We start from the raw sequence: 27,335 nt of genomic DNA, 5'->3' as shown, positions 1-27,335 counted from the left end.
TCTTTTTTTGGGAGTTGTTACTGATCCGATGTGAGGTCAAAGGTCAAAGGTCAGGGAAGTACTCCAAACCACTTCTGTGTCTCAGACACATGACACACAGACCCACGAGGTGAAATCCACATCTTCACAATCATGTTCACTCATTTATTGCACATACAGTATAGTTCAGCACTTTAAAAAAAAAAAAGGTATACTTGTTCATCACAGATTACATGAAGATTACATAACATCATCTCTCATTTTAAATCCCATTTTTAATACATAAATAACATAAGTAGAAATACAACTTCTTAAAACAGCTTCTAATCCATAATGTTGTTCATACAGTTTATTCAAAAGCAGAGTGTACACTTCATACCGACACTTATTTTGACATGACACCGTCATAGAAAACCTAGTGCATAAACACTGCGCTGCAGGTTTGATTGTGACGTCTCTCTCACATCGAGTGACTCGGTGCAGGAAGGCTGGAGTAATCCTCTTTAGATCATTTGCAAAGCAATTACACTCCACTGCTATTAACTATGAAGATAACAGCCGATGAGATAAGATGCTATTTGTACGACGTATCAAATATGGATAGCTGCCTAAGAGCCCTGATATCAGGGAGATACTTTTAAATCCTTGTAAATGAAATTTAGAAAACACGACAGTAAAAAATGAAAGAGACATATCTACTGTACTATCTATCATGAAATTGATTTAATGATTTTAATGTCCTCAAAGCTAAATCCTCAATTAATGGTCCTATAATTATGCATCACATCATAAATAATACACATTTTATACAGTGCAATCACTTACAACACGTAGATTCATGGGTAATATCGGGCCTGACATTCCACTGAACAAGGCAAACACATAAACACGTTTAGCTGCCGAGAAAACACGAGATAATGTTCAATAAATGGATCTTTGCGAATGCGGGCTGGATTTCATTGCGAGTCCAGATCAAACCGCATGTTGAAACGCAAAGTGAGTTGAACGACGGTGCATTTGTCAGCAGGAACCAGAGAGCCTCTTTTGCATGTGTGTTTTTTGTACACATCACTACACACTACCCAGCAAGTACAAACGCCACGGACAAGAAGCCCCCAAAAAGGCAAATTCCCCCACTGACCTGTGACCCAAGGGGCCACCCTGTATGCACACAGAGGAAGTTCAAACAGAGTTTATGACTGCATTATCTCTCCTCTTCCTCACCACCTCTCCACCCACCAGTGGACACTAGAAGCCACCGCGCTGAAGCACACCGACCCGGCATCACTCATTCACTCGCCTCCGAGGTGCCTTTGTCAGGTGATTGCTGGCGGAAAAAGGAAAACAGATCAATACATCTCCCACGGGCCTGACAGGTAATCTTTACCTGGGATGAAATATGAGTGGTACCAGCCTGCTGGATTCCTTAACTGTAACAGGGCAATTGACTGGCTGCACGGAAGCCATTCCCCCACTTCCTGGCCTGTGGAAATACATCTCGGGGCATGCAGTCTGGCTGAGATGCCATTATACTGACTGCTAATTACCAGAGAGGCAGGAGAGGTGTTTCCCCTCCTGCGACTTAATGGAACCGGATCTGAACCGACGCGTTTACCTTGGCTGTCGATGCCTTGGCACCAAAACACACGCTGACGGACAAGGCGGCAGCGAGAAGCACTCCTTAGAACACCAACGCAGTGAATACTCGTCAACGCGTCCAGGGGCATATGTCTCGAAGAAGACGCCAATGTAAGTTATCAAAGCTTCTGTTTTCAAATGATGAACTTATTGTGAATATATTTGGGTCGGCCTGTAACCGCAAGGTAGCCGATTCGATTCCCGCTCTCCCCATAGTTGCATGTCGAAGAGACACTGAACCCCCAGTTGCTCCCCGGGCAGTGCTAGTGTGTGTGTGTGTGTGTGTGTGTGCTGGGGGCGGCTGGCTCTTTTTGACTGATTCCTGTGGCAGGGTGTCATGTGTGAGGCATCCATTTCGATGAGTGTGCACACACAGCATTTATAAATGTCATCCCTGGCCAACATGATCACATAAAGCCTTCTCAGATGGATTAATGCAGACGTATAGCTCACGTTAATTGGCAAATCTCATTCTACTAAATGTGATTCTTCTCTTCAAAAAGTTTCTGAAAAAGACATGCAGAGCGTAGCTGGCGATAATGCGGTTCATTTCACTGTTTTGTAATTGTTATTTAAAAAAGGGCATACCTAATGTCGCAGGGAAGATTTCAGATACGTTTTTTTTTTTTTTTAAATGGCGAAAATGTCACCGTCAAATTCGTTCAAGACGCTCTGTGAGAGCAGAGGACGCCTTTGTATTCATAACAAATACAAATAAAGTCAAGCAGAAATAAAAAATAGAGTCAAGCGGAATATACTTCACATGATTTCAAGATAAAAATGCTTTTTTTCCGAACGCACTGCTCGTCTACCAGCTCGGTGAGAAGTGTTGCGTTTGATCTCGCCGTTTGCTGCCATCGATCTTTTAATGCATCTGATGCCGAGGGCGGCACGGAGATGCACACCCCAAGGGTGGCTGAAAATACAGCGTCTGTCCCTCTCGTCTCCGGCCGGCTCCTCCAACCCCTCTCCGGCCGGCTCTCTGCACAGCCCCCCTTGCAACTAATCCAGCACTGCTGGAAAAAACAGGCTGTTCAAACACACTTGCAGCTGGCCTTGAACTTAAATACATTTGGGGGCATTTGAATATGGAAGGTAGGCTGAAGGGAACAGAGGCAGCCCTCCAAGGACCGCGACTACACTCCCTCTGTGTTGTGCTAATGAGCACCTTTGTACAAACTGTAGCTTTTTTCTCCTCAAATCCATGCTAAGAGGAGGCCTCTGCTTCGTGCGGCTCCCTGCCGGCGGTCGCCTTCCCGAACCCTGGAGCGGCATGCGGCGGCCACACATTCTGATGCTCTCCCGTCTCCCGCCGCCCGCACAGCCGCTGTTGGCTGCCGTAAAAAAATAAAAGTAAAGCCACCCGGCTCTCACGATCCTCCCCGGTATTCCCGCTGACAAACGCTGCGCTACGAGAGTGGACGTAATTATGGGATTGTGTGTTAGCAGGTGGCCCGGCGGCTGTGTGTGGAGACGGGAGGATCCGCCCGGTCTCGAGTCAAACGAGGAGCCTCTCGAAGCCGCTTTGAGGAGACGGCAGAGGGCTTAACGAGGTTTGATTGCATTAACATTTGTCATGCCTATTTCACTATACTGGAAGGACGGGATCTCGCAGTAACATGCTGATTTGAGGAGTAATTATGTGCCCTGTGTTTTTTTTTTGTCATACGGTTTGTGCAGCAAGAGACATTTTGGCCTTTTCAATTCTCTGGAACAATAGCTTTTCCTTTGTCACGGAGGTGGGCTTGTCCGGCCCTATTCAGGTTCCTCACGGCCCCTCTGGGGAAGAGGTGGACTCTGTGAACCTGGAGCACTTGGTCCCACAGCCTCTGGGGTTGAGCTGGTACTGGCTCCCTGTGCCTCTTCTTTCCGGGGATCCTTGTGAAATGGGTTGCTAGCTGTAGAGAAACAGAGAGATATTATGTATGTGAAACACAACATCGAGGACAAACAGGAAAATATACTCACATAAATCACATTTTCCATTGACTGTTTCAATGGACAGCCTCTCAAATAAAAATGTCATTTAGTCAACCACTCACGGATATCTCGCTCGCGTTTTAGGTATATTAAAATACAACTTTGAAGCAATCCTCTTCAAATAGGTTAAATATTAATGAGGTTTTGGTCAAGTGAGCCAAATCCAATTTGGCCCCATATGACTTGTGGACATGGTTATTAAAGGGCCAATCTGTGCTGCTTCTATGGCTTAACTTCCCCCCTTCACTTATGCAGTGTAAGAGGCTGTATGTTTTTAACTTCATTCATCTCACTGACTCGCTTTCTTTTTAAAGATCCTCTTTCTCTCGAGCTCGCTCACCTTTAAAGCGTTTTCTCTCTGCGAGTGAAGGGACATATCCCAAAGAGAAAAGAAGGACTCGAAAACAATTGTGCTCCCTAACATTCTCGATAAATAAATCTTTCCTGATCTCCCAAAAAAAAAAGTTAGTGGCGGTCACACAAGACATTTGCCAGGCAGTCCCAGAGCAGAGGACAAGGGAACTGGAAGTGACATTGTGGCTCTGGGCTGTCTCAAAGGATTAGGCATTACAGCGTTTACTGGCATGTGCTTTGCTCCTTCCCATTATATCTGCTTGTGCCTCTTTCCAGATGACTTCTTCCCCAAACTGATCCGGCGGGCAAGATAATTGATTAATATTTCTTGAGGGAACGATGACTAACCGTTGCTGAGTTTCAACCCAAACACTCAGGTGAAACATAGTCAAAGGCGTGGATCAAAATGTTATTTTTTCTTCTTCGTATTTGACAGAAATGGCTGGGAACATTGAGTTTGTGAATGTGTTAACATGCACGGGGCATATCAAAGACAAGCCTCCATCTATGGTCAAGGTCACAGTCGGGACACGTTGTTGATACACATTTAAATATTGAGATCAAGAGAGCAGAGATTTAAAGAAACGAAACATTTAACATCACACATCAAGGCTGTATTAATTTAAAGAAAGAGGCAATCGCTGTTCAAGTGTCTCGTGTTTAGCTCATTGTGTGTTGGAATAACTTCAGTAAAAAAAGTACCAATACGACAATTTCACGTTACGAGAAAATCAAGCCAATATAATCCAAATTCGATTTAATAGTAGAGAAGTATTATAAACTAAATGTTTTATTAGTTTTTTTTTATTATTAGATTGTTAATAGTGATCAAATAACGAGTATTCTATTATTTTTACCAATTTACAGCAGGAGCCCCCCCCCCCCATCTCACTGGTTTAACATTTAACAATACATTGTATTTAGAAGAATTGCATGTGTTTAATGTGAAAAAGAGATATAAAGTAGCAACACATAGAAGTACTTAAGTAATGTACAAGTAGTTCAAATTGTACAGAAGTACAGGATCGACAGCTTAAATAAAAGATACTTTCATTTGTCCAGAATAGCGACATTTACGCTCAACTGGTTTTACATCAAGGTCGATAAAAACATTACAACGCAACAGTTTTCTGTCAATGGGAGAATTACAGTTCGTGCATTTATTGTGGGTGATAATGGGAGGTTGTATGTAACCATCTGACCATCTTAATAAGCTCTCATGTGATGCTCTCTGAAAACAATCATTACAGACCTTCCTGCAGCACTCCCCTTCCCCGTGTTTATTAATCAGCTAATTACACATTGACAGTAATGGACCTGCTGATTCCCACACTTAAATGAACAGGGCTGAATAGCTCTTTAATGATTAGCCACTGTGTTTCTCTCTCCTGCTAACGCTCCTCCTCTGTCACACACACACACACACACACACACCATTCTTTTCAAAATAGAAAAAAAAGTATATTCAAATCAGAGCTCCCGTTGAAATGGTTTGCTCACAAGTGGCGAGTAGAGAAGCCTCTCAAAGCCCGAGCTGCTAAAAACAAATATGTCTCAAAAAAATGAAAAACAATTAGCGTGGTTACAAAGGCCGCAGGGTCGTGGTTACAATATGTCAGCGTGTGTGGGTTTGAGCGTTAAGCTCGGCCTCCAGCAACGGCAACAAACACCGCGAACGTCCGGCAGGTGCAGGTGGAGCCGAAGGGGATTTTTTTGAAGGACGCGAGCAGGGTGCGGAGTGGAGCTGGAAAAGGGCGAAATAGTGCGGTGGGCTGCATTTCTGTCAGCAGAAGTGATGGCTGAGTGGCGGCGTTATTTGTCTTGTGCTGCCATACGGCCCTCGCGCCAGCCTGGGCATTAATGAGAGGGGGCCGGACCGCCGGGCAGGAACACGACGGGCCTCGGACGCAGGTGATCCGTCACGCGGCCGTCTTGCTCGGGCAAGGAGACACGTGAAGACAGAGGGGAGAGGAGAGGCGGCGGGGCCGACCGAGGGGCCGACCGAGGGGCCGAGCGAGGGGCCGACCTCCACACGGGAACCCACGTGTGGCACTTTTCGACATCCGGAGATGGCGCACCAACAGGCTGACGAGGTTAATCAAAGTAACTTCACACCCTGCCTATTTACGCCGATCCCTTCCTGAAATGAAGTTTGAGTTTGGTTTTATTACCATCATCCCTTTATAGAGATAAAGATGAAGGGCATTATACAGTAGAAGACAGCAGGGGAGGAGTAAAATTGCAATAATTAATTAGTCTGTGTGTGAGACCAGCCAAGGCTATAAAAATGCTTCAGGATCTTAAAATGTACTGATTCATCTCTGCCTTACGAATAATTCTCCCAAAACTGTGGAGTGTGTAGAATGTATTAATTTAGATTCTCGATCATTGGGCGTTACGGAGATTTTTCCGTTATTCACTCGTAGCAGAATGTAATATTTTTAGAAATTGTGAAAGACAAAAGCCAAATAAATGGAACTAGGTGATAATTTAGATCATTATTTTTAATAATAATGGTTTACATATAACAGAAAACAGGCGTTGTTCTATATCTAGTGAGGACTCGTTGGATTGAGTTGGATTGTTGGATCGATGGTGGTGAGAAAAGTAGAAAATGGGCAATTTACGGCTGGGAAATGGAGTGGTCATCTAATCCAAACAGATACCTGGCTTGATAAATTGTTGTGTTTTTTTCCCCCACAAAAAAAGCTTCAACACTTCCACGCCAGTGCTAAAAGGGTAAAGGAAAAAGACAAAGCAACAGCTGGGTACCGCCTCAGTAATTCCCCACGGAGACCTGGAAGACACCTCCAGCCGCAGACCATTTTCACTCCTGATTACAGAGTTTCAAATCAACCACTAACACATACAACAATCCACTTCCTCCCGCTAACTCAAACAAAGACTCGGCTGTCGTGTTCACTAAGAGCAACACGCTGTTCTTTTCGGTAAACGCGGTAAACAATCTTTCCATGCAAACAAGATGTTTACCAGAAAACAACTCAACAAATCACTGAATCTGATTTTGTCTCTGAACACATTGATGTCAGAATGGCGCCAAACCAAAATGTGTACACAGAGAGTGTGAAAGCTTGTCAGAGTAAATGTACATCTCCTGGCGATGGTGAGATTACCGAGGAGAGACAAGGTGCAGCAGCCTGCCAAAGTAAAGATTTATACAGAGCGGTTGCAGCTGCAGAAACTGACATTGGACGACATGGGATGCATGATAAATCATGGTGGACAGGGGGCACTAGACTCAAGAAGCAGGAAAACACTCAGAGGCTGAGGGGGTCCGTGCCGAAAAACACTGCTTCTATGCAATTTAGGAAACAGGTCATCTTTTAGTTCCTTTATCTAAAACACATACAATAAATATATCTTAGAGTACTTTAAAGTATCCATGTAAGAAAAACACATTCATAAACTAGAATGGGCACTCGGTAGAGCGCATACCTTCGCATATCACAAGATTGGGCATTGAATTATGAACATTTTGGCATTAGTTGCATGCCAATTGGATAAAAATTGACCGTGCTTTGGTAAAAAAGAAGATTTTGACCTTTTCATAACCTTGACATTGACCTTTGGCCCGATCGATCCCAAAATCTAAGCAAATGGTCCCCGGATAATAACCAATCATCCCACCAAATTTCATGCGATTCGGTTGAATACTTTTTGAGTTATGCGAGTAACACGCATACAAATAAATAAATAAATACACGGTGATCAAAACATTACCTTCCGCATTTTCAATGCGAAGGTAATAAGGTACTTTTTTTAGTAATACAATGTGACAGTGATAACTGTTGCTTTGCATGTATGAGACTAATAATGCAAATCAGTTTGTGTCTTTTGTTTAGGATTGCGACTCGTGTATTTCCCCCTCCCACAACACACTGTGGGTCTGTTAACTGTCGAGAAACTGAGGGATGCCCCTCGTTCCGCGTGTTGAATATGAGGGGTCCTCAAGGGCTAGGGGTGAATCCTTTTGTGCGTTTATGGGAAGTGGCTCAGCGCCGGGGAGGTGAAGGACAGAATTGCCTGCCATTCCATCACTCAATGCAATAAATGGATGCAATCTGTATCCAAGTAAAGCATTGGCTGTTTTTAAATTCCACCTCTTTTATCCAAATGAATGATGGCTCCTGGTACAGTGCGCTGTGCGACAATATTAATATACATCAGAGGCCTGCACCCCTCACTAAATCAGGGAACCACCAGCAGTTGTTATTTAAATGACAAACGGCAGCTGCAGGAGTCGAGCACGCAGAAGACAATGTGGACAAACCAATTCAGATTTCAATCCGGCAAAGACACAAGGCCCCGAGCCTTGACTCTAATGAGAAAAGGCAGCTCCGCTAGTCTAAAAAGACACAAAGCCTGCTGCTCAGTGCCATCTCCAACAGGAACTCCACATCACACTTCTCTTCTTATTTTGCCTCCAATCGGAACACAGCTCCCGGGTCTACCTGAGCTCTGTCCTCTGCTGCAACCCACCACATATGTAGCATTCTGTGATTTGGGGTTGAATTACAGAAATGTATTACCAGGACAACGAGTCTACAGCCGTAATGTTCTGGGAGGCCATATTTAAACAGAATTGTGCTTTGAGCTAAATGCTAACATCGCCACGCCAACGGGCTCAACGATGGGGCCGCCGTGCTGATTCTAAACAGGTTCGCCGTGTTCACCATCGACGGGGCTTCCCCAACGGAAGAGGGCCTACATGTCATTTTGAAAGCCTAGATTGTGAAAGACCTTCACTCCGTAGCTTCCGCGGGACTCACGTGGCTAAAAGGAGGTGAAACGGCATCGGTGCCGTGAAGAAAACCCTGAGTATCGTCCTAATTGTCCTCATTGGCTGGTCGAATAACACACACCTAGATCCTAAAGGAGGAACGGGTCACTTTCTCTGTGCTCTACTACCTTCACCTGCAGGAGAAAGATCACAGATGTCCCGGATTCTTCAAGCCAACATCGCCGTTTTCTCCGTTAGCTTGCCGTTTCACCCGCCGACCCAGAGAGGGAATTTACGCCAAACAATTCAGACGAAACACACCAACCACCACCAATTGATCTCAGTAAAAGAGGCGTGTGTCTGGCCAGAGACACACTACCGTTCAAAAGTTTGGGATCACTTAGAAATGACTATTTTCAAAGAAAAGCATTGTTTTTTTCAATAAAGATAACATTAAATTAATCAGAAATACACTCTCTACATTGTTAATGTGGTAAATGACTATTCTAGGTGGAAGCGTCTGGTTTCTAATGAAATATCTCCAGAGGTGTATAGAGGCCCATTTCCATCAACTATCACTCCAGTGTTCTAATGGTACATTGTGTTTGCTAATCGCCTTTGAAGACTACTGTCTGATTAGAAAACCCGTGCAATTATGCTAGCACAGCTGAAAACAGTTATGCTGGTGATATAAGCTATACAACTGGCCTTCCTTTGAGCTTGAAGTTTGTAGAACAAAATTAATATTTCAAATATTAATCATTATTTCTAACCTTGTCAATGTCTTGACTATATTTTATATTCATTTGATAAATAAAAGTGTGATTTTTCATGGAAGACACGAAATTGTCTGGGTGATCCCAAACTTTTGAACGGTAGTGTAGGTCAGACTGTTTGTAACTATTAACGTGTTATTGTGTATTTACGGACCGCTGAGTCCCGCTCAGTGTCACGTAACGGTTGTGTTTGTTGCTGCTGTAATAGCTAAGAGTTCAGTTGAGTGTTTAGATCAGCCAACCTGGGTAAAGTTGATCATCTGTCCTTTGATCATTAGCACCACGTGATGTGTCAGCGCGGCCTCCATCGCGTGTCTTAGTGCCCCATTAAATACATGAACGCTGCCATTAAGTCTGGCATGAAGAAACCACTTTGTCCACCATCTTGCTCCCTCTCTCTTTTACCATTGTTAAGTTGTGCTTGTTGTGATCACTAACGGAACAACAACCCATCTTGCGCTGACTTTCTCTTCACACACACACACACACACACACACCTACCTTTTTTGTCAGTATATTTTTAAATAAATAAACTCTGTTCTAGCACAAAGAGCGCCTTCTGTTTATTCTTGTGTGCCTATGTGTTGTGTTAATAGCTGGTTGTGTAGCCAAAGCTCAGATTCAACCCTTCACCTGAGGAAGAGTAGTTTGACTCGTGACATTTTGAGTGAATACTTGAGATTTAATCCACAGTTTGATCATTGGTCAAACAAAGCTGCACAATTATCGTTTTGATTAGTTTAGTTTTGTATGTAATACAATCACAGTTGAAAATGCTTGTTTTAAAAAAGAGTCCACTTACAGTATGTGACGGTCAAAAGGTTTGGATTTAGGTTTTTCAGAAAACATGTATTAATACAAGTTTCTATTCAGCTGAACCCCAATCTCTTGAAAATGGAGCGACAGCAGCGCTTTGCACATTCAAGACTCGACTGTTGCACGATGAAAGTAAAAACACCTGAACAAGTCAGAGAATATCGGCTCTCTGGATAACTAAATATGTCCCGAACAGATGGAAAAGTGTTGCATTAGAATAAAGTATGCATTTAGATGTTATTCACGGTTTATGTAGAAGCTCCCCCTCCCCCCTCCCACTTGTCTGATTGGATACTTATATGTCTTTTATTTTATTTGCTGTGTATTTCCTTGTTGATGATTGTCTCATGGTGTATTGTTGTTTGCTCTCTGGCAGCTTGTCACAAACTATTGCTCTTCTGTCTGATCTTCATTTGTATTTGTCGATGAGGAATTTGAAACTTGCCAAAGGGGTCATCGGTTTGTGTGGCGTTACCTGATGATGTGACGGACACAGCCTCCGTTGTCCTCCTCCTCCGGGTGTCACTCCGGGGCCGGTATGCACAGGAGACGTTAGTCTGCCTGGGGGGGACACAGTCAGAGAGAGCCCACGTTACTAGGACACACACACACACACACACACACACACACACACACACACACACACACACACACACACACACACACACACACACACACACACACACACACACACACACACACACATGTAGAAATCTAATACATTTCACAAAAGTCAATAAAAGCCAGCAAGGCATATTTGCGCAGCAGCTTACATTCGGTGTCTCAGTACGGTGCATGTTTTTGCCACATCTTAATTTTTCTTCATTAATGCATATTTTGCCCCGGAGAGAATATTGGATGAGGAGAGGTGGTGGGTGCGTGTGGCCGAGTCATTGCAGGGTTCACATAAACAAATTACACCTGCTCCGTGGCTCCTGTGTCATATGTCAGGAGCCCTGAAATAGGAAAACCCCCCCACAAGCTTAATAGCCCTGACTTCAGAGATGTAAAGTTAAGGTCAAGGTCCGTTCCATCACTCTGGGGGGGGATGTTGTGGTGGTGGTGGGGGGGGGGGGGGGGCAGTGTGTGTGTATTTGTGCCTGGGAGGCAGGGGGAAAGAGAGAGAAGAGCCTTCGTGCTACAATAAGATAGGACTTGCCCATTACGCAACACTAGACCTGCGTCTCAGAAGGTGTCATGAACGCCGTGGCGTGCCGGTCAAGAAGCCGATGAGCAGAACCGACGGCCTGCTGAACAACAAAGGGTCCAAACAGAGGAGCGCTCCTTGCTAACCAGCGTGGCTCATCTTGGACTGCAAGACCCTCACAGGCACACGCGACAATAAGGCCCCGCAGCCTTTTAGCAGGCGGCATGTTCCATGACCTCAACACCCATAAATCACATGACGGGTGTGTCGTGGCGGGATGTCGAGAGCGGGGCGCCGCATGCTTAGAGCGAAGTCTCTATGTTGTATAATCAATAGATATAAAAATAAATGGCCTGACCGTTATTCTCTGCCTGCTACCACTCTCTAATAAAATCCCAGTAATGCATATTTCATTTACTTTTATACTTATTGATTACCTGTACTCCAGTTAGTAAATCACGCGCCTATCGATCCCTCAATCGTACCTCCGTCGGACAGCACATAACAAGCCATTTGCGCCCCAGATAAAGAGCTCAGGCGTTGAACTCTGCACAGTAAATCTTTGCAAACTAACTTTTTAATTCCAAAATCGATCCCCGCTTAATAACGTTGCGTTATTTCACAGGGCGCGCCCGCGGTATTAAAAGTAACAGCCTGATGCATTTGGTCTTAATGTGCGGAGGTCCATCCCTCCGTCTCTTCCCCTCGTTACAACGAGGTCGAGGCGCTCGAGGGCCCCCGCGGCCCGGAGGGAGGCGAGGGCCCTCCCCTGCTGCCGAGCGCTGAGAGCCACAGCCGCTCGGGGGCCGCCGGGAGCCCGCCGAGACACTCGGCACAATGCTAATCAAACACGAGAACACCATCAGCTGGCTCATTAGCCGAGGCAAAACACCACCGTTCATTTCAGAGCGGAACCCAAAGGCGTTTAATAAGCATGGCGCACGAGAAGTGGTCAGAAAATGCAGAACGCTGATTTTCATTTCGTCACATCTGTTTTCTTCACCAGTATAAACAGCGTAAACAGATGTTCTCCAGTGGTTTTGTCCCTGAATATACAGAAATGATGAGAAAACAAAGATTGATATGTAATGAAGACGGCCAACGACAACTCACTTCCATCAAAGACACAAGGACACAGGCGAGGAGGGAAAAGTCTCCACGATGGATTTTCCAGGTCAAACGAGACGTTTTTAAATGCAATGCAGCCCCTTAGGGTACATAATAAAACAGCACTGACACAGGGTCAATTGTAATTTTGGCGCCCACATCCAAAAGCAAATATATCAATTAAAAATAATATCCAAAAGAGGAGTGAGGAGCTGCGGTTGCAAAATGGCCATCTATTTTCATTAGGGTACACGGCGCTTCAGGTGTGAGCAGGATCTCAAGATTAATAGAGGTATTCAAATGAATCAGAAAGGATTAGGGTCTCCAGGGAACATAATCAATAGCTCCAAATCAATAATCAATAGGCCACTCACACCAATATACTAACCGCTGACACCGAGATCTCACAATTAGAATGAAAACTGGGAAGGGAGTGGCGTAAGACTATGATTTATCTCACAGCACAAGTGTCATTTAGAAATAAATAAGTCAATAGATAAAAGCTGCGGCTGGCTGCATCGGGCGGGAGGCGGTTATGCATTTTAACGTGGCCGCAGGCCCCGAGCGTTACGGCCAAATCCCACACACCTCTTCACACGCCGATACGAGGAGAAGCAGCATGCAGCCTCCTCCCGCCTTTATCGCTTAACATCGCAGCTCTGATTGTCGCCGTCAACTCGCTGCAAACAGGAGATGACAGCTTTTATTAATACAGTATCATTGCAACCTGGCCGCAGTACAAGATTAATGTTTGCACTCTGCACACAGAGAAAACACTTTTCTCTCAAGGGTGTTTGGAAACAAACAAAAGTCAGACATATGGGGGAGCTCAGCGCTAGAAATCGATCATTCCCGTAAGATGCTTGAAATAAATGAAACTAGAACGGGCACTCGGTAGAGCGCATACCTTCGCATATCACAAGATTGGGCATTGAATTATGAACATTTGGCATTAGTTGCATGCCAATTGGATAAAAATTTACCGTGCTATGGTAAAAAGAAGATTTTGACCTTTCCATGACCTTGACCTTTGACCCGATTGATCCCAAAATCTAATCAAATGGTCCCCGGATAATAACCAATCATCAAACCAAATTTCATGCGATTCGGTTTACAACTTTTTTTGTTACGCGAATAACACGCATACAAATAAATAAATAAACTAGAATGGGCACTCGGTAGAGCGCATACCTTCGCATATCACAAGATTGGGCATTGAATTATGAACATTTTGGCATTAGTTGCATGCCAATTGGACAAAAATGTATCGTGCTATGGTAAAAAAAGAGTTTGACCTTTCCATGACCTTGACCTTGACCTTTGACCCGATTGATCCCAAAATCTAATCAAATGGTCCCCGGATAATAACCAATCATCCCACCAAATTTCATGCGATTCAAGAACATTTTGACCTGTTCATGACCTTTGACCTTGACCTTTGACCCGATCGATCCCAAAATCTAGTCAACTGGTCCCCGGATAATAAACAATCATCCCACCAAATTTCATGCGATTCGGTTCAATACTTTTTGAGTTCTGCGAAAGATTTTGACCTGTTCATGACCTTTGACCTTTGACCCGATCGATCCCAAAATCTAATCAACTGGTCCCCGGATAATAAACAATCATCCCACCAAATTTCATGTGATTCGGTTCAATACTTTTTGAGTTTTGCGAATAACACGCATACAAATAAATAAATAAATAAATAAATACACGGCGATCAAAACATTACCTTCCGCATTTTCAATGGGAAGGTAATAAATAAATAAATACACGGGGATCAAAACATAACCTTCCGCATTTTCAATGCGAAGGTAAATATAGCGACGTGAGATCAGGAGTGGACCGTTACACGTTTGTTAAGAGCAGGCGTGAGCAATTACAGCGTTCCTCATTGTCATGCAACACAATAACTGTAACTGATGCTGTGTTTGCATGTGAATGTGTGTTTTGGGGGAAGTTAGAGGAAGTAAATGGGTGCCGTGTGTGCAGAGCTGGGCCGTGAGGACAGAGCAACCATCTCGCTGGAGAGTGGATTTGAGCGGCTCGGGGAGATGGACTCGGCTCGTGCTGTCCAACGGGACACATCAGAAGCGCCTCTCGTCATTCCCCCCTCTCTCCCTCATTCATTTGGGAGTATGATTTATACTTTTTGAAGTGAAGGGTCTTGAATCCCACTATAAAGGAATTAAGAGGTCTCCCCTGAGTCCGCCATTCAAATGAGAGCATGGCAGGGATATGAGGGCTTTTTAATAGAGAGAAATTAGTATTCACAATGCCTCAAACTGGAATCTGAAGGAACCTTTCAGGTGGAGAAGAAAGGGCCAGTTTAGAAAAGAAAGCCCTAAGAAGTCGGGGGCTTTTCATATCGCAGTCGTGTTTTTGCCCCTCATCAAGGAGCGCTGGGCCGCTCTGTGAAATAACCCGAGAGAGAGGGAGGAAGAAGAGTGTGTGTGAAACTAAATTAAGAATGCGCCGTAAATAGGCAGAGTGGAAACAATACGATGAAGAGTCCCACAGACTCGAGGCCAAGGGGTCTAAGCGGCTCCTCAGTCGTCCCCCGTGCAGATCCAACAGTTCCGGGATGACCGGGAGCGATGCGCTGCTTTGACAAAGATCTTTTGGATAACCCTTTATTTCATTTTTTATTTATTTTGTGGTGTATTTTCCAGAAATTCAGGGAATTTAATCTGCATTACAACTATGTCAACACATACTAGTTTTCTATTTGGGAACGCTGACCTTGAAAACTATTGCATTTAAGTATCTGTTGTCAGTGCAGCTCAGACTTCAGCCTGGGATCAACTCTAGTCTTCTGATGGGGTCCTGGACACCAGGTGTCCACTCGCCTCACACACTGGTAACGTGACGTGTATAACTGTTCATGCATAGCATGATGTATTCCCTTATTTGGTGCAACAATCAGGCTTTATTATAATTTCTGTATTTTGCTAACTTAATGAAATTTGCATGGTCAGTTTATACCAACTGGAAGGTCTACTAATCCAATACTTTTCTGCAAATTGGGTTTTAAATAAGTTCAAAAGAAAAGAAAGAAGTACATTTGAAGAGGAAGATGACTTTGTAGTCGTTATTATTTTTGGTCATAGAGCATTTTAATCTGTGCGAGCCCAAGCAGCGGGGACGTGAAGCCAATGACGGCGACATGGATACGATGAATATGCAGACATTGAAATATGTGTTTTATATATTGAATACCACGACAAAGAATATGCATCAGATTAAATCCTCCAATAATGTATTTGCAACATGAAACATGACTTCTTAACACAGATTACTCTCGTTAGCGGCGACCTTTGAGCCGTAGCTGATTGGTTTAATTCAAATGACCACAGACTTGTCCATCAATATATTGAGCTTTGATCAAAAACACCGAATGGCGTCTCCGATAGGCGCTCGCAAGGAAGTGATATTTAACACATGGCATCAACTACCTGTTTCTGCACATTGAGGTGGAACATCTGAGATGGGAGCTCTCTGACACCATGTCAATAGGACACACTGGTAATGGGCACAAAGGGCTCAACTGGAAATTGAAAGTATCAATAACATTTAGATTTGTGCATTTTCACATGAAAGTCTGAACAAACTGGGGGTCAAAAAGATCAAGCCGCAACATACCTGGCTCCGGTCTCTTTTTCCAACAGAAGGCAGCCAGAAGCTAAAAGGAGATAATCAAAGTAAAATCACAGGGTGCAAAATCATGGACCAACCGATGGACTCGATACCACCAGAGTTTATACACATCTAAAATAGTTTCAGCCATGCTATCTTACTCTCTCTGGTAAGGATCATGGGAGAGGTTTCTGAGTCTCTCTACAAACACTGGCATGCTGGTGCCCTGTGAAACACAAATCACAGATACAGTCAGAAACAAAGACTTTAACAACGGCAGAGCTGTGTTCTACAAAAGAGGGAGATGCTGTCACCTTGCTGGGAAGCCGCCTCCTCTCCTTCCTTATGCAGCACGCAGCAGCGCCCGGCGCCGGCTTGAGCGCTGAATGATACCGATACCCTGCAACGGCAAAACGCACATGTATCTTCCTGGCTTGCAAAAATGTTCTGAATAGATATTAATGTTAGAGGTTAATGTGGCTTAAGGATGTAATGTTTTTCCTGAGTCTTGAAAAAATCAAAGATACACGTAGAGGCTGTAATGACCATTTCACGAGGAAGTGGCAGCCTTTCATTTCCTATTTCCAAGACCTGTGAGTGTTGCCCAATGATTGAGGCGCGTTGGGTTCTGTCCATCTGTCTGATTTTTTGCAACCAAATCCATGTATTACAAAAATCTGTGAACAAATGTAAAGGCCATGGGTGTGGGTGGGTTTGTGGGTGGGCTTATTATGATTCATTATTTTTCCTTATTTTCAATTGTTAAAAAAAATATATATATATTTCTTTTATTTATTAGTTGTTTCTTCTCATTTTGCACTTTATGTTGTCTGTTTGCTCTACCTTCCTGTCACTTTATGCAGTACTACTGCAAACAGAACACACACACACAACAAAAAAAACAAAATACTTGTTCGCTGATCCCTGTCGCTATATTGTGCACATTCTCTAATGAAGTATATATATTTTTGTAATTAAAAAAAGAAGAAGAAAAAAAGATGTTAATGTAAGAATGTGTGTCTGATGCCGAAAACAGTCGTCCACTACCTCTCTGAGAGGGCCGTGCCGGTTGCAGGAAAGTAGGCGGGGGCCGGTTGTCCTCGACGGGCAGCAGGCCGGCCACGCCCTTCCCGACTCCACAGTCCCCCTCGAAGAACCAGTCGCTCTGCTCGTCGTCCCCTGTGCACAGGGACGGGGAAGACGCCGCATCAAGTCGCCCGCTGCACACGGCGAGCACACCCGCTGCGTGCCACGCCGAAGCCGAAAGCACCGCCGACGTGGATCTGCTTTCTAACCCCCAAAAAATAATCAAGTCGCAATGTCGAATGTGCACTTTGATTCAGAGTCCGGTTTGAGGATAATCTAGGAAATATTAAAAACATGATACAATATTATACCGCTCGAGCTGACACGTGGTGCCTCTGTTTAAGGTAAACTGCTCCTTTAAATCACCAGACATCAGCGGTCCTGTCCCCAGACGGCAAGCTCCTCACCAGCCTGTCAGTCAGCGAAGAACACGCAGGAACCATGCCTCTCACAGTCAAGGTGTAGTGACAACTGTTAAATCAGAGGCCGCCTGGCCCCCGCCACGGCTAATGAGATTAGCAAAGGCTTCAGCGCTCATTAACACGACATGACAACGTCTTATTAGAGTCGCCTGGGCGCCCAGCAACCGGCCCATCGCACGGGAACCTCCCTCTCCGGCCTCAGCGTTCCCTCGGTTAGTGTCCGGATCTGACGACTCATCAACACTTCTTCTGTGAGCTCCGAATACACACAATTAAAATCCAGTGGTTTTTTTGTGTACTTTTCCGGATTGAACCACAATAAGCGATGAAGAGCGTTTGTTTTGCTCCCAGTGTGTGTGAACAGTATGAATCTGTTTGAATACCTTGTCTTCCCTCGTCATTGGTGAACAGACCAGGGTCGCTGCTGCACGTGCTGCTGGTCTCCCTGCAACGAAAAGAAGAACAACCTGACATGTGAATCTGTTGGTTTAATACCAATGACATTTGAGGAGGAAGAACTCCGCTTTGAGCGGTCCACCTCAAACCGGACGGGTCACGCGGGTCAGACAATACGCTAGCCTTCTGAAAAGTGAACAATGTCAATCAAATATTTACATGTCGATATTACACATGTGGCATTTAATCACGAAAAATAACGGAGAAGTCGGGAGCTAGAGGTCGACGTAAATGGAGATGACACAGAAAGACAGACGCTGCGGTGTTCTCCGTCGCCGCGATAGCAAACACAAAGGCTGGAGGAGAGGCTCTGATCGAAGCCACTGAGTGACATGCACAATCTAATTGAATATCCTCCGCTGTCAGCTCCAATCTAATCTGGCCTGCGTCGTGGAGGATGACAGGAGAGCGAAACACATTCCGCTGCCCGGCCCTCCCTCCCTCTGGGGGTGCCCCGCGCACAGCGACCCACAGACGTGTGCAGCTTCCACACAACAACTGGCCGACATCTGCCGTGTGGGCCCCCCCCCCCCTACAATGCCTCCACACCCTTTGAGCCCCCCCCCCCCCCCCCCTCTGCTGCCGCCAGACCACCCTGGGTTTCTCTGCCTTTCTCACACCTCAGCCACCTTGAACCGAGACCTCCAGACACTCCAAGGTCACGGGGGGGGACCAGGGCAACACTGGGAGGGGTGGAGGTGACACAGAAGGCGGGTCAAAGAAGGATTTTCCTCTCTCTGACACGTGACTAGAACAGGCGAACACGTATTCAAAAACTACATACATCATTTTTTTTCTCCAGTGAAAGTAACATTATGCAACAATCGTACCTTAAAATAACAGCTTGAAAAAAATGGTGCCGCTACAATGACTTTTAATATGGCGATTTGGAAATAACTCCGCTATGTAGGATTCTGGAGCCGCCCGATCCGGGGCGGATGGACTTCGACCTGCTTTCTGGCAGTGATTACGCAATGTCATATAGTGCCAGTCCACGCTCGCAGCTCCAGTATAAGGGCGAAGCAAGCGAAGTCTCTTGTAATGAATTACACGTTCCAATGTAAATTATGAATATGTAGCTTTTTGGTGTTGTCAACAATATTGTATTCGATCACACGTACTCCACATTCAAACATTTAGAAAACAACGTATATAGGCTGAAAACGCGATCGGTATTTCATCTAAACTAAATGTCATTCTTTTGGTTATGTTAGCATTCATCTCCGATATCACAATGAATAAAACTATGCAGTCATATTTATGTAAAATCTTTGAATATTCTTACCTCATCAGTTGACATCATTTCTTGGTTTCTGACTTCGTCTGGTCATCAATACAAGTGTATGCGAGGCTGCATCTATCGTAACTGGGTATTTACGACACTGAAGTGAATGTTAAATACCTCCAAAACTGAAGGGGGCGCTAAAAGCGAAAAACTCCATTATGGGGCAAGGTCACGCCATTGCACTGGGTGACAACGGGATCCTTCATTAGTTTGTTCACATATGCTGCCATGAATGCTCACTAATGAGTAAAGATCCACAGATGGAATTAGACCCCAACAAACTCATTATTTGCTAATAACTCATAATAATAATAACTAACTCATTTGGGAGACTTCAACAGCTAATGTTAAACAGTAGTCCTCTAAAAATAATTGTGACACGATTTCAAAAAGATATTTCATCTTATTTAGGGAACAAATCCTTTTTGTGACATTTGTCGACCATAAAAAAAGAGGCAATACCAGATATAACTTTGAAATAAAATACATTTTGAGTCAGACCACTTAGTGAAAGATGGGGGCCGATGCTCTTGATTGCCTTGCATTTTGCTTCTTGTTTTTCATCGCTGACCTTGCATATGTGAGGAAGCTGGGGGGTGGGGGGGGGGGGTCAGATATGCGCTGATACGCCGCTTTGCCATATTGCAGAGGCCTCTTAAGTGACGGCAGGATCTGAAAAGCGTCCGTCCAGCCTGCGTTTCCTCCTGGCCAGATGGTCCTGCATCATCTCCTCTCACATCCACAAGAAGCAGATGTGAGAGGGAGCGGGCCTCTGGAGGATGTCTGGCCGAGTCAAGCGGTCCTGGAGCGTCCCTCCACCCCATCCCACCCCGTCAGCCCTCTCTCCAGACTGACTCCCCATCGGCTCAGCTGGACCCCACCTCTGGACACATTGGCTGACATCTGGAGCGCACTACACTCCGACATCAGCAGAGGACACAGCCACAAGCCCAACAAAAGCCACCACTCAGAATTTTATCAAGCTTCATCCTGCAACCTTTCTTAGACATGAGGAACTGGCGGTGTTTAACTATTTCCAGCGGCGTGGCAACTTCTCCCACTTTTTAAGTAAAAAAGAATGTCTTTGCTTCTTTTTTGAGGGATTTTGTTCAAAGTTTGAAAAGAATCACAGGTATAAACAACTGATTAGAGACAGCCATTAAGTATTCATCTGTATTAAAGGTGTAATGTGATGTCGCTTGGAGGAGCACCGGGCCAATGTGAGACCGTTTCCATTAAGTACTGCCTAATTAAAGACATGAATAATTGAGACCCCCATTTTTCTTAGGACCAAAAGAAGCACCTCTTCTTTCTTCAGCAAGTGACCTTTGCCAAGAAAAGTTGACGAACATTTCGTGCAAACTTGGTCTTTGGCTCACACACACAATAGCTTTGGATTAGGCGCCATACAAACAAATACGACTTAATTACTTAAAACACCATATATGTCCACGGCGAAACAAAGGCAAGGGCAAAAACTAAAACGGCACTCCAGTGTTTTGGTGCTGAACTCGAGTCCCCACGTGGCCCTATTGTCAAGAGGTGAAGCAAAACACAGTATCCAGATGAGCACTAATCATTAGTATATAATCCTCAGCTCCTGCACAGAGATTACAGGCTAGCTGCCATTTATTGAGCCCGGGCTCATTCTGCAGAAGAATAAAGAAGAGGCAGAGGCCGAGGGGGCAAAGCGCTGATCACAATGGATCTGTGGGCTCTTCAAACAAGCCGCCCCAACCCAAATCCATGCCCTCTTCCATGGGTGTCTGATTAGAAGGTTATCCCACCATCCCCGAGCTGCAGTAATTGGATTAGTCTCAGAGATTTGAGAAAATTAACTTGGGTGAATGCTGCACTGCTGTCCCCCCCCCAAAAAAAAATCCTCATAGAGTTTCCAAAATATAAATTACAGCCCGAATAAGCTGAGTGTGAGAACGGCACGCACCCCGGCGTTGTTTTTCCCGTTTTAGCCGCTCACAGCTGGAGACGGAGGCTGAGCCCGGGACGGCGCCGACACACAGGTGAGGCCTGCTCGCCGCCGGGCCGGCCTGGACGCCAGGTGGCCTCACTGCCAGCAGGCCGGGCCAGGTCTAATCAAGGATGTGGAGCCCAACTGGAGCGGCCAACATCTGCTCCCCTTGAACCCGGGCGGCTGAAGGCAACGCTCTGCTCCGGATGCACACGGGGAGTGACCTTGAGGAGAGGCGTGTTTTAAAAGACACTCCATATGAACACGGTTCATGGAATAAATATGGAGACTAAAGGACTCCGGCTGTTGCGAAAGACTTTTCAACGATGGCCTCTGACGTTAAACTCAAGAGTATAACTGTTGCCGTTATACTTCGTCTCGTCGCTGCTGCCATGTGTTCGTTTCCGTTGCCTCCGCTGCAGTTGATCCATTCGGTTGTTGAGCCCTCAGCGTGGCAGTCTACTGAGCAGCAATCAACAGCGTTGGCGTGTTGTAAGTGAGAAATGATTGACAGCGTGCCGTGGTGTTCCCATTTATTTCTTCTCCGGAGCTGTTTTCTGTCAGAACGGCTATTGATTTTTCCATAAAGTAAGAAAACAAGTACCGTTTAGGGGCTAGGGAGGTCAGCACAAATTAAACGAGATGACGTAAAGCCTTCTGTCTTTCCCCACACCGGTCGCCTCAAATGACTTCTTTCGTACACGTTTTAAATGATCAACAGATAATGAGATGAGCAAACACATGACATGACATTGAGAATGTGAGAGCCCAGGATTAAATAGTTTCCGAATGTTTAAAAAGGCTAAATGATTAATAGAAAATGAAGAAGATTAACTCACATCGAAAATAAGTGTACGTTGCAGCTGTTTATAAGAAAAACCGCCGGGACAAGGTGACCGCCTTATGTGTCGTTGTGGAACCAAAACGTCACAGTTAGTGTTATTGACTTTACAGTATATTGTAATCTGTGCTTTGCGGTTATCATGCAATGCCGCTCTCTGCTGCCAGTTACAGCAACATTTAGTTTTGCTAAATGAAATGCACACAAGAGGGTGAACTCTGGGACATTGGGACAGGCCAAGCTTTAATTACCCAGCCCAAGAAAGGAATTCATTTCAAAACAAATCAATACCACACCAAGTCACTTATTTATTTGTGACAATATTTCTCGAAAGAAAATAATGAGCTGGCAGACGCCCAGAGGCATAACTATCAAAGATCCTTCCCTGGTGATTATTTCAGCTATAAGAGATGAAGATGAAGAGACTCCATCATTCATTTTTAATGTCAACTCAATACTTTAAAGTGGAGAGGTATGATTGTGATACTTTTTTTCTTTTGGTTTAGTCGAGGACAGGCTGAATATTGACAAGTGACTCGATGGAGACGGGCAGTATAGATCATCTTAAATGTCGCCCTGTTTAATTGCTCCTGTCTGATAGTAGTTATGCCCATGACTTTTATGTTCTGGGTTTAAGTGCCGTGGTAACTTTCCATTTAAAGGGTAAAAAGGGCTTTTCGAGTTTTGAGCTCCTTTTCCACTATGGTTTTAATCCTGACTTTTTAAACAATGACAGGGTTATTAACATTTATCTCGTTGCAATGCTGTAAATTAAATGTCGATTTTTTTTTCTTTCGTTACAACTTTTTCCAACAAATAACGAACCAACTTTTTGATTTCGTAACACAGGCTGGATCTTTTCCTCTGAGGCCCAACTGTGTAACGACGTCGTAATGAATGACGGGTTAGGTTTGACACATGAAAATAAAGAGGAAGATATTCTTCCTTGGATGGAACATTACCCCTCAGACATGTTCTCATCAGCGGCATCCCGGTGTTCCTTGGCCATCTTCCTCTTCCAGCCCTCCTTTCCCATCAGCCTGGCTCCTTCCGCCTGCCGGTCTGCTCCCACGCAACCGCCGGACCTCTTCTTGGACCCCGGCAGATGCTGCATCCTAGACGGCCTGTGTCTCCGTTTCCCATCCGCGGCAGAAACCTTTAACTTCTGCTGCAACCTAACTGTGATGTCCGAGGTCATGCGTTTGACCTTCCGCCGCCTCCTGAGATGCCGCCCTGCGTTGTTCTCCGTGAAGGAGTCGGACTCTGGCCAGGAGGGCTGCCTAGTCCTGACCGGGCCTCTCACGACGGAGCGCCATCGGTGGGTCGAAGTCACGTCGTCAGAGTCGCTGCAGTTGGCCACCGAGGCGGCGACGGCGGAGGACGAGTTCTCCCTGTATCCTTTCGTCTCGTCCAAACTGGACTCGGAGGCCTCAATCCAGCATCGCCTGTGCTCCAGCGGATAGAAGGAAGATTCACGGTAGCGCTTGCGGACTCTGCGGCGGCGGATCTGCCGGCGCTGGTGCAGCGGACTCAGGACCATTTCCTCCCACAGCTCGCCCAGCTTCTTCTGCTCCGAGGTCTGCTCCAGAGCAGACACCAGGTCCTGCACCAGCTCATCCATCATGCTGCTGGAGACAAACATCCAGCACACAACAGGTAAACAAACGCAAGTCCACATAAATAGATTAGTCGGACGTACAACAGCCATGACAATAATCAAAAGCTGAATGTGAACAGCCTTATGATGCAGCGCTGATGATCAATATTACATCACGAAGAAAAAATACAACAATATATGAATACAAAGTCAACAACAATATTTCACAGCAGCTCAGTTCACTTCATGTAAGTGGCGGGTGGCAGTGGCTTTGTGGCAGTGTTGCACGGGACCATAATCAGAGAGGTAAACACCTAATAGTGACATCATCGTGCAGTGTGCAGGGGGACGAAAAAGTGAAAGTAGAATCAAATATTGTTGAGTTAAGTTAAAGTATGTGTTTGATAGGGATATGACAATATAGACATGAGATCCATTGCTAGACCATTTCTTCTGTGGGTGGGTTCACTTCCCGATATCGAGGTGTATCGGGCCATTGTGAGAAGAGTTGCACATCGATGAGCAGGATTTTTTTTTTAAAGTATTCGATTCTCTCGATGAGCCAAAAACTCATATTCATGTTAGGTTATTTTCACCATTCGATGTTTATGAGTTTCAAGACAATGTGATAATCACATTGTTAGGGATCCTCCTCTGTTCTCTCCTGAAGGGTTCTTCCCTATTTTTTTTCCCAGTGAAGGGTTGTTTGGGAGTTGTTCCTGATCCGATGTGAGGTCAAAGTTCAGGGATGTCTATGTGTACAGATTGTAAAGCACTCTGAGGGGAATTTATAATTTGTGAAAATGGGCGATACAAATAGACTGAATTAAATAGTGCAACATAACATTACAAATAGCCACATCCATGATTATAAGCTGTCTGTAACTGTGGGGTTTGCTAATGGCAATGTGTTGTCTTTGTTCCTCCTCAGTGGTCCTCTCTCCAGACATACGTGTTGACAACGGACCCTATGGCACATCTACCAAGCAGCTCTCCTTATTGAGATCTACTCGGACCATTGGAGTGGTCACGTGTCCTGCTAGTGTGGTCACGTGTCTCCAGGTGTGGTCGTGCTCCCTCGACTAACGATGCAGCACGAGGAAAACCCTCTGGCTACTTCCATCTTTAAGTCTGGCAGCGTAACACGATGGAGGATCACTCTCAAGCGCCCTTTGTTTGACTGCAACGGCGTGTCCGCGCGTCCGCAGCAGCGAACACGCACACACACACACACACACACGGTGTCTCCACGACGACCCGAGAACGCGACGTGGAAGACGCACGACATCACGGCCGCGAGACAATGGCAGACCCGGGCTGCTGCTGCTGCGCAGGCTGTTACATAACAACGTCTGTCACGTCAGCACAAGGACAGACGGACCCGACAGGCGCGCGCATCTCCCTCCCTGTTCAGCGATCAGCGACGCGCGGCGTCACGCGGCGTTTGGCATCGCGGTCGCAACACGACGCGCAGCAGCGAGCGCGATGGGTCGGGAGACTCGAGAGAGAGTCCGCTGTGTGTTTAGCACTCACCAGTCGCAGCTCGTCTTGTTTTGTTTTTCTGCACAGCTGGGACACCAGACGCACTTCCGCCCTGCCATCCAGCCAATCAGGTGTCTCCGAGTCGCTGTGACTCGACTGCAAAACAGACCGTCACACCGCCGGTGTTCATGCGGATAAGGAGCCGCGCGCGTCCGCCTGCCATGCTGCGGGTAACCGATCAGTCGCACTGGTGTAGGAAACTGACAGGTGACTGCTGTCAAGTGTTATAACGCTGTATTACTGCAGTTTACCTGCGATGTGTCTGTGATACCCATCAGGACACGTGCATGTGGTATTTCATCTATCAGGGCTGTAACTAGGATTGCAGAAATATTAAGGTCATGAGGTCAAAGCCCTCAAACTAGCCCCCCCCCAAAAAAGTCTTTAATGTATTTATGTATGACTCATTGAGAGGTGATAACGTGTATTGTAATTTGTCTGCAAGACTCATATTAAATAGACACTTATTTCAAAGAAAGAAAACGTTTTCGATGAAAAAAATCAATCAAACTCGAAACACAATCAATTAATCCGTCTAAAATAATCTCAGAACGTGTCTCTATTTTCCATTTCATTGGCATCAAAATGGGAATATCCAGGAAACGTCCAAGTAAATTAAGAAAAAAGGAAAATCTGTAAATTAAAATGACCTTTCCGAACACAAAACCCAAATTGTGTTTCAAACTCTCTTTGCGTACTCTTGTTATACGACTCATAATCGCATACTCGTTTTTTGGTGTGACTTTGTCTTGAAGGTGTTTCAACTCTACCGATGTCTAAAGGCTGAGCCTTGGTGTTTTGCATTGGTTTGCATTACATTGTCAGGTGAAGTATCTGCACTACTCGTGAAAATACAATGCAGTCCCACAGATTATGAATCCCACGTAGACCTCAGAAGCGGGGAGAGCGGTTCTCCCATTAGTGATGGGGTGTGCGGTTCGATCCCCAGCTTCACATGTCAAAGAGACACTGAACTCCAATAGCTACTAAAGGTTAGGCCATAGCTTTGCACACTACCCCCACTGCCGTGTGTGTGTGTGTGTGTGTGGGGAGTTGTAAAGCACATGGGATAAAAGTGCTACAGTCCATTTAACACTTACCTCAGAAATTGACATCCAGTTGAGTCAAAAGTTCAATGACAGAATGTCAATAGAAATGAAACAGATTAAGATTTAACCTCGTCTTTATTAATCTACTTGTATGTCATACTCTGTTCATTTCTTCAAACAAAGTCCGAAAACATGTTACGCTTGTGATTAGTTGTAGATTGCAGTTATTCTATTACTTCTACACCTGTTCAAACAATAGTGCACTAATAAGTGTTTCACGGTGTGTGAAAACTCTCCGTAATGAAGAATTGTCTTTCAAAGCCAGTGTCTTGCTGAATGAAGTAAAAAGTCGTTTACCAATTCTTTCATCTCTCAGATGAAGGCCGCCCAAATAATAAAAAATAAATACAAAAAGTCTGTGAAAATGAGTACAAAAGCCATTTAATCTCTCTCATCGTCCTCTTAATAACTGCAAATGTCCCCTTGGGCCCATGGGAGAGGGCCTCTCTGTGCCGCTGCCACCTTATCTGTCGCCTCCATATTTCGGAAAGCTGAGCGGCTCCCTCAGTACCCAGCCCCCGGCCTCCTCTCGCCGAGGCCTGTGGGGAAGCTGGGCTCCTGGGCCCGCCATTGTTCTGACTTGGGAGGAAAGTCCAGAGAGAGTCCCTGAAAGCTGGAGAATGGGAATATGAAGGGAAAAAACTTGAGCCACTGCTTCATTAAGCGCCAGCCTTTCACACGCAAACATATCAGAAACATCCCCCTTTCAGAGGCAGTAATTAGCAATTTGGAAACCTTGCCCCCTCAGGATATACAGTTTCAATTTAGTCAGCAGCTTTAGATTCTTAGGCACTTAATATTCATTGTTTCTGCCATCTTCCCAATTTCTCAACGTACATTGTCTAGTCTTT

At 45.2% G+C, this 27,335-nt stretch overlaps 1 protein-coding gene across 2 annotated transcripts; it reads right to left on the bottom strand.

The window, feature by feature from the left end:
- Window positions 1-130: 130 nt before the first annotated feature.
- LOC130201271 (G patch domain-containing protein 2-like) lies at window positions 131-25,473 on the bottom strand. 2 transcript variants are annotated; one of them, XM_056426120.1, is made up of 10 exons: window positions 25,367-25,473; window positions 23,199-23,864; window positions 18,069-18,130; window positions 17,225-17,356; window positions 16,492-16,577; window positions 16,339-16,403; window positions 16,184-16,223; window positions 15,997-16,088; window positions 10,760-10,845; window positions 131-3,515 (listed from the first exon to the last, which is right to left on the bottom strand). In XM_056426120.1, exons 1-10 carry the CDS (start codon window positions 25,432-25,434, stop codon window positions 3,373-3,375), a joined length of 1,440 nt encoding a protein of 479 aa, XP_056282095.1. In that variant the 5' UTR covers window positions 25,435-25,473; the 3' UTR covers window positions 131-3,372. The 2 variants fall into 2 exon arrangements, with proteins under 2 accessions (XP_056282095.1, XP_056282094.1); XM_056426119.1 differs by lacking the exon at window positions 25,367-25,473 and having other exon boundaries at window positions 23,199-24,761.
- Window positions 25,474-27,335: the final 1,862 nt, after the last annotated feature.

The sequence above is a fragment of the Pseudoliparis swirei genome, chromosome 11 (genome assembly GCF_029220125.1).
Source record: "Pseudoliparis swirei isolate HS2019 ecotype Mariana Trench chromosome 11, NWPU_hadal_v1, whole genome shotgun sequence".
NCBI classification, from domain to species: Eukaryota; Metazoa; Chordata; class Actinopteri; order Perciformes; family Liparidae; genus Pseudoliparis; species Pseudoliparis swirei.
Note: the sequence above shows the minus strand (reverse complement) of the source record. Positions and strands in the feature narration are given on the sequence as shown.